Source organism: Sesamum indicum, linkage group LG10 (assembly GCF_000512975.1).
Source record: "Sesamum indicum cultivar Zhongzhi No. 13 linkage group LG10, S_indicum_v1.0, whole genome shotgun sequence".
NCBI classification, from domain to species: domain Eukaryota; kingdom Viridiplantae; phylum Streptophyta; class Magnoliopsida; order Lamiales; family Pedaliaceae; genus Sesamum; species Sesamum indicum.
The window spans coordinates 5,638,551-5,646,763 of NC_026154.1; the positions used below are offsets into that span (position 1 = coordinate 5,638,551).

Sequence of the window (8,213 nt, forward strand, 5' to 3'; positions counted from 1 at the left end):
ATGGTGTGATAATCGAATCATAGCGATAAGATATGGAGATGAAGTAATAACAATCGTGCGGAGTACAAAAATATGTGAAAAGCTTGTTGAAAATCGAGAGAAAAGTGAGAGTGAGAGTGAATGATACTTGTCTTGGCTCCTATCCATAGGTAGGCCGAGAGCAAAATTCAAATATAATACACTATTTGGAAGCTGCGTGAGTCAGCTAACTAACCCAAAAAAAAAAAAAGGAAAAAAAATTAGATTGCAATTTGGACTTCTAGAAGAAGGTATGAGCATTTGAATGAGCTATGCCCAATCAGCCAGATTTCAACAGAGTTTGTTTTACCTGTTGTTATCAGACCAAACGTCACGGATCTAGCAAGAGTTTGTTGGAAATTTTTCAATATGATGTGTTTCAAAATGTTAGGATTGCATGCGACGTGGAACCCTTACTGCTTGTTGGGTCACATTGCTAATTGGTCTTATTTCTAGGCTAGCCAGGTTAGTTATGAATATGTTAACTACGTGTTTTAAATCTTGTTCATGGGCTAACAATGCTTGTCCAATTGGGCTGCAAAATGGAGGCCCACATCTTTTATTTTAGGCCTTGGAAAAGAATGATTTAGAGGTATTAGAATCAAATATATAGACTTATATATTCTAAAAATAACAAGAATTCTATCCTACTTAATTTATTGTTCATGATTGTATCACCTAAACAAAAGGAGCGTGAATATTTTTATTGGGTAAATTGCATTGTTATTCCTTAATATTAGATCTAATTCAAGATGCACAGTGGGTCAGGTTGGATTAACCTAACTTAGGATCGGAATGAACTAATAAAAAAAGGGCTGGTTTGGCACAGACTCGCTTGGGACCAGGCCAGTCCAAGAATCAATACCCAGGACCAGCCCAGCCCAGTGGCCCAGGTCCACCTTTTCTTTTTAAGTTTATTATGTATTCTTAACTATTCTTTTTTGTATATAAATTTTCATGTGATTTAATTTATTATTTATTTATTTCAAAAGACAATTATAAATTTAAGTAATTGTTTATAAGAAAATATTAATATCATAAAAAATGAAATTAAACAAGCACATCTGGATCTAATGCAAGCCTGGTTTGGGCCTCAACTGGGCCGATCCACGGGCTGTATTTGGGTTTAAATATGAATCCAATTGGAATCTACTTAGAGGCCCAGAACCATCCCAAAATTAAGTATGAACTGCAGTGGGTAGGTCTTAGGTCGGACTTTTTCCGACTAGTCCGTACCGGTACTGGGCCTACCCAATCCACTGTGTCACTTGAAGTCTAATCATATAACACTCAACATCTCTTACAAAGTTACAAGTCATCTAATGTTGTATCATAATTACAATTATACATCGTATTTCGATAGCAAAACTTATATATACACTTTTCGAGGAAAATTAGATTACCATCTTTCCAAGGTTATACTTATAATATTACAAAAATATATAGTTAAACCTAATTTTTTAAAACCGTCGACGTAATTTACCTATAACGCGATAACTTTAGATCATGATCCTATATGAAGAGAATCTTTATAAAACAAAAATAGAAATAGAAATTAAGAAAAAGAAAAAATCATTCTATTTCCGACTTCGACATGCCTAGTTTCACAGTGACTAGACGCAGCAAAATTTTACTTGTCTTGTTTTTGGACATTGAAATTTCACTTGTCTTGATATTGTTTCTTTCATATGTAATGCAAAATTGATCATAATTGTCAATTTTGTTGGCAAGGAAAGAGAAATTATGAGGAACAGCGATGGTGGAGGAGAGAATCCAAACAAATTCAGTTTTTCTTCACCTTTAAGCCTCGATTCCAGATTCAGCCAAACTCTAAGAAATGTTCAAGGGTATGTATGTATGTATGCATGTTAATTCTCTTTCCGAGATCGAAAACTTTCTTTTTAGACATCAAATTTCTTGGAAGAACCCAACAAATTTCGTTGTTCAAGTAAGTCGCATTTCCTTTGTGATTTCTTCTATGTTTGGCCTGATTTTAGAGCCTATCTGGAAATTAGCTCGGAATGTTCAAACGGGCTTCTAAGTTCTAGATACAGATTTGTATTTGTAATGAGGGAATGTGACTTTTCGTATTATTGTTTTCTTTCAATTTGTTAGCCTGTATGAAATATATTTGAAGTTTCCTGTTCCTCATTCTGATGAATTATGAGATCTTGGGATTGTAGATCCCTTAAGTACCTGTGTGCCGATACTGCAACTATAAATTTCATGCTTCAAAGCTAAAGATTTGAACTTTAGTAGACGCATGCTGCCTATTGCTGACAATTTGCTGCTTAGCAGTTCTAATCATGACATCTTTGAATAATTAATATCCTCTAAAATTTTCTTTGTTTTCCTTGATTACCAAATTCACTTTGTTTTGCTTTGTAAAATTGACCCTCGACAGTGTGATATTTGCTAATGTTGTTCAGTTGTATGTCATAGCTACTTCTTAAATATGAGTAGTGGACTGCACTTTTCTTTAGCTTGACAGGTTTTTCTATTGGAATTTTCATGCTTTTACATCTAAATTAATAAGTTTCCAATCTTGGGGTCTGATGCTCTGTTGTTGTTTAGCTGCTCTACTGGCCTCTTGTCCAGGAACGACTGTTACGTTTTTTACTTATCTCTTGTTGTCAACATTGAGTGAAATGGACGAAATGATGTACTCGGTATCATTCTTAGTTATTGTTTCCTAGTTCAATGTAGGGCCCACTAAACTAGCTGCAGCATTAGTATGCAATTTCTGCAGTGATGCTGAAATCTGGTGTCTTGAGGTGTTTCTTATGTTATGTAAAAATAAACTGTACCTTATAATTTAAGATGCACTAGGTTGCTCAAGGGTCGCAGTTTCCCTGGTAAGGTATTGATAACACGGCGTTCCGATCCTCTGGAGCAATCAGTTTCGCCTTCTCCAAGCAATGACAGAAGGTTTTCAGACGGTGATGTTGACCATGGAGAACAAGCTGATAGAATGGCTGAGGTATTCTAAATCATCTCTTTTCATTTTCCTACCCATAATACATTAACTGATTTCTGATGAAAGAGATTTTTTACTTACATTTAGGATGATCTCCGAAACAGAACCAGTAGAAATGCTATGTCATCTGTTAATCATGCAAACTCTTCAACTACGGGTAGTGAAAACATAGCAAAAGAGATTGAAAAGACCCCAATGGGTGCTAGAGCTACAGATTCTGCAAGGCTAATGAAGTTCACAAAGGAATTATCCGGGACGAATGTAGTCTTAGGTATTGTGCATTTTATTCTTTTGTCCATGTATAAAGTTTTCATGGGGATGACTATATTTCAAGCTTATTTATATGTGGTTGTGCTGCTCCTAAAGTTGTATGCTGAAGAATATGACTCTAGTGCATTCACCAGAGAGTTGTTGTCCTTTCTAATCATCCTAGGAAAGGAATAAATAAGATGAGATTTACTTTCATTATATATTTGCAAGCTGATGGCTTGATGATCATTTATAGGGACAATTTTGTTTGCTCATACAGAAACATGCTTTGACCCTGGATTTTACAAGCTTGTAAGCCAAATTATTCAAGTTATGGATCCTTTCATTCCATCTCCAGTACCGATATACATCTTGAATGGCTAAGAACTATCTAAGCTGCATGCATCAGGATTACACGTACGTGTGCCAGATGCCATTGGATTTGTATTTAGGTGCTGTTTTTGTGTTGTTCTTTGCATAATGCAGTTCCACAAAGATTTGTTAAGCTTATATCAGTTTAATTCTGTCACAAAAGTTTTGAAGTGATACATGGGAGCAAGTATGTTGATCCTAACGCATGCAAAGGTAATATATTAGATGAAAACCAACTATGAGGGAGATCTGGTTGCTTTATCACTAAATTGATTTGATTTTTCTTAGACACCAGAGCATATAAAACTGATTATATTGTCCAAAGTCACATTATTGGAAATGATGTTTGGATTTGTAACCACTTTTACCATTACATTGTGCTTTTATCAATTTTGTCAAATTATGTTGGTCTGATGACATTTCCTCATCCATCAGAGACTCCAGCTAGCTTTGTCCTAAAGTAGGATGAAATAAAGAACTGGATAGTTGAATGTTATGGGAAGGGAAATAAACCCAAAAAGAAAAATATCATGTAGAAAATTTTGTAATTTTTAAGTGTTTCTTAAGTGATTAGGATAACAAATTTGATAGGATCTGAGATTCCAATATAATCTTTAAAGAGGCAGCAAGAGTGTGACTTGGACTGTTGATTCCATTTTGCCTGAGGTAATGTCTGAGGTGAATAAAGTAAGAAGGAATCTTTTCTTCAAAGAGAGCTTCAGTATTTATAGGATCTAGGATACTGACCAGCTACGCCATTCAGATTGACCATTTTCTATTCAGATATATTTTTGCATCTCTGCACATGTTGACATGGAGCTCCTATCTTAAAGCATATAGCAGATATCATCAAAAGTAAGTTTCAGAGTTGCTAATAGTTATTATTGCACAAGCATCTATAGATGCTCACATCACATGGTTTTGTGGCTCGTATCAATTTCATTTTTCTAACAGGTAAAATGTTTTATGTTCATTTGATATCTTTGAAGAGCATCCGAGGTTGATAGCTGAAAACAAGGAATTGATCTTTTCCATTAAAAGTCTCTGTTTCTGCTGATCCATGAATATGATTTGTTTCATTAGTATTATCATGTTTAGGTTTTGGTCTCTAAAACAGCTTCCTTCCTCAGTCTCATTCTTTTGCTCTTTCTTTTGCATGTACAGAAAAACTGCGTGAATTAGCATGGAGTGGCGTGCCTCCGTATTTGCGTCCTAATGTATGGCGGCTTCTCTTGGTATGCCCAATTTCCATTTGAATATCCTGCTTTGGATATATCTAGTAGCATATGTGTTACTTGATTTTAGCATTTTTCTTTGGAGGTTTTCTATCAAAATGTCTTTGGAACATGAATTTGTGCAAACTGGTTCTCCTTTTATAGAGTTAGTTGACCTGTACATTTTCAGGCTTCGTATTTATCTGTCTCTTTCTCTATCTGGCAGACAAGAGAAAATTTGAACGGAGGAGAGCGAAAATTCTCAGACTAGGATCCGTATGATGGACGATAAGCAATGAACTGTAGGAAAAAAAAGGACTTAACAAGATGCTTATATCTGATGTGGGGGGAAAAAGGAAAGCAATAAAGAAGAGACCTTATAGGCTATATGAAAGGTATAGGTTGTAATAGTGCATATAATGTATAGAGGAAAACAGAAGTATATATCAATTACATGTGCTGACATGTGTACGGATCTATGCAAATGTGTTATTATACACACAAAAATAAGGAAATTAAAATAGAAAGTGCTATTTAATTTGTTTTAAGTTTATCAGAATCTCTCCAGAGCATTTTCTTGTAGCATCAGAAAAAGCCTGTGAACTTGCCACAACTTTTCTTGAAAATTTACTTAGAAATTAAGCTGTATCTGTAGAAGAACATAGATACTAGGAATATCAAAAGGGGAAAGCACTCTTTGGGCCATCTGTTTCACACCCAAAGAGATACTATTGTCTTCTGCATTTTGTTACATGGAGTTGGATGTAGCTGATGGGAATAATTGTTCCATGTTTAATGTGTAAAGAATTAAGCTAATTGAATTGATCTAACTGGTGATTTCATATAGGTGACTTCATTTATATGTTTACTGAGCATACTGAGTTATTTTTATTCTGATTGGCTCCTGGAGCAACCATGTGTTTGATTGTAGACAAGTATAAAACTCCAATAGAAGGGATATGGGACTTAGAACCCCATTGGGAAACAATTTCAATTAAGTGGTAGTTGTAATAATGTCATAGTTATTTATCCAGAAAAACATAATAGAGTTCCAAATAGTTTCTAGTGAGGGTTTTCTTGTGACCTCTATGTTGCCAGGATAGTTTTCAGGTAGTTTTTCTTAGTTCAGTGTTTCAGTATATATTACTATCTATATGAACTCTTGAGTTGTGAAGCTTCCGTTCTGCAATGGTTTTATTTGAGGAGGCATCATAGATTTCCTGGAATATTTTGTCAGCTGGATCCCAATTATTCCACTTTTATAAATGGTGTTTATGAAATTATAAGATGGTCTAGTTTTGAACTTCTTTGATTAACAATTGTTATTATGAACCTTAAATATTAACTGACAACAGGGATATGCACCCTCTAATTCAGATAGAAGGGAGGGAGTTCTGAGAAGAAAGCGGCTGGAGTATCTTGATTGCGTTGCCCAACACTATGATATTCCAGATACAGAGCGCACGGATGAAGAAATTAACATGCTTCGTCAGGTTTTGAGTCCTTGATCTACTGCTACTTGTTTTTGCACATCTCCTTCAGTATATGGTGTTTCTTCTTAATGATGGATTCCTATGCAATTGTTAGATTGCTGTTGACTGTCCCAGAACTGTCCCTGATGTCTCTTTCTTTCAACAAGTAGAAGTTCAAAAGTCACTGGAGCGAATACTCTACATATGGTTAGATGGTTTTTCTACTGCACTTATTATTTTCATCTTTTTCAGGTTTTGTACATAATTAGATACTCGCTTTTTGTGCATCTCAAAAAAAGACAGTCAATTGACTGGAAAAGATTAATTCTCCATTTCCATTCTGAAGGCATGAATCTGAGCCTAGAATTTTCTCACACCTATATCTTCTGAATTCCAAGTTGTTAGAACTGTACCTAGGTGTGTCGCTAAGCCCAAACAACAAGAGGCACTGAAGGCACTTTCTTGGTGCCAAAGCACAGAGCTGATGTCTGATGATGTGTGAAGAAGCGACATAATGAATTGCTCAGTTCTACACATCCATGCTAAATTTGTCCTCGTGATTTTTTTCATTGATCATTTTTTGCTTTCTCTATACATGGTTTGTTAAGTGCTACTATCAATTTCAGGAATTAACTGTTCAGGTGGTGTTGCCGACAAGTCATTTGAACTATTATATGAACTCAATATCAAATAACTTAGTTGATTTATCTAAAAGGTATGTTACTGATAGTAACCATCATAAGAGCTAGGGCTGCTTATAGTCACTTCCCGTAAGGTTTGTCCAGTATGTAGACACCTCCATTGGGGTATATCCAATTATATTTACCTTATGAATTTGTCCTTCCCATATGCCGTTGTAAATGAAACAGATGGCATTGGCAAAATAAATGGTGAAAATCTAATTTTACCCGCATCAACATTATTTCCTATCATTTATAAACATACAACCCTCTTATAGTTTGACTGAATTAATAGATACCTCCTAAAGTTAGTCCAATTTGTAAAATCTTCCCTAGAGACCTAATATTTGTTATCTACCATAAACTATTAACTTCTTTGTTCTACCATATCAAAAGAATAATAATAATAATACTTCTTTGTTCTGGAAATAAGGGCACTTTGCAATATTAGAATGTTGGCTCTTAATAAGTCAGAGTTGTAGTGAAAATTTCATATCTTACTAAATAATATGAGCACTAAATCCTTTTAGAATTTTGATTTGAAGTTAATTTTGTTACATAATTCTCCGTTATGGTATTTATTATCTTTAATGTTTTTTTCTGATTTTTCTACTATGAATTAGCTAGAAAGATTTTCATTCTTGAGATAAACAATGGACTACTCTAAGGTTCCTTTTATATTTAGAACTAAACTTATTGTCCAAATGCCCAAATTGGAAACCCTAGATTACTGCCTTCACCTACTGTACTAGCCATTTGGAGTACCTTTCTCAATGATGAGGAGGGGGATAGGAAAGGAAAAGAAATAGAATAGTCAGTAGAACAAATCTCAGTTTGGCTTTGGGTAGATTATCACCATTGAATTTTAAGCTTAAAGATACAAATTTATATGTGATGAATAGTTGAAGGATAAAAGTTCCTTCAAATGCTCAGGATTCTTCTTCTTTTTTCCCAAAAACTGTAATGGCTTTATTCATTTGTTATACAAATTTCATGCTAGGTTATCGTGCATGGTTTAGAAATGACCAATTATTAAACTGTAAATAATTGGATAATCTGGCTTACTGGTACCACAGTGATGAGATCATATAAAGCATGTTACTTGTTCCAATTGTGTGATGTATTTCAAACATCTCAACCAAGTAACCTTTGTAAAACCAGGTTGCAAACTGACATTTAGCCTTGATGGTTGTCTATTTTCTCCTAAGAGCCGAATGCCAGAATTGGTTCA

General features: G+C 34.7%; 1 protein-coding gene across 3 annotated transcripts in view; it reads left to right on the forward strand.

Moving 5' to 3' along the window:
- LOC105171997 (GTPase-activating protein GYP1) overlaps positions 1,602–8,213 on the forward strand; it is a 9,316-nt gene continuing 2,704 nt past the window's right edge. Inside the window, exons 1-6 of one of the 3 annotated variants that reach the window (XM_020697027.1) lie at positions 1,602–1,865; positions 2,839–2,998; positions 3,083–3,266; positions 4,781–4,851; positions 6,186–6,323; positions 6,418–6,509. In XM_020697027.1, coding sequence (XP_020552686.1) covers positions 1,762–1,865; positions 2,839–2,998; positions 3,083–3,266; positions 4,781–4,851; positions 6,186–6,323; positions 6,418–6,509 — 749 coding nt within the window. In that variant the 5' untranslated portion in view covers positions 1,602–1,761. The remainder of the gene's footprint in view (positions 1,866–2,838; positions 2,999–3,082; positions 3,267–4,780; positions 4,852–6,185; positions 6,324–6,417; positions 6,510–8,213) is intronic. The other 2 variants (XM_020697026.1, XM_011093302.2) reach the window with 2 other exon arrangements.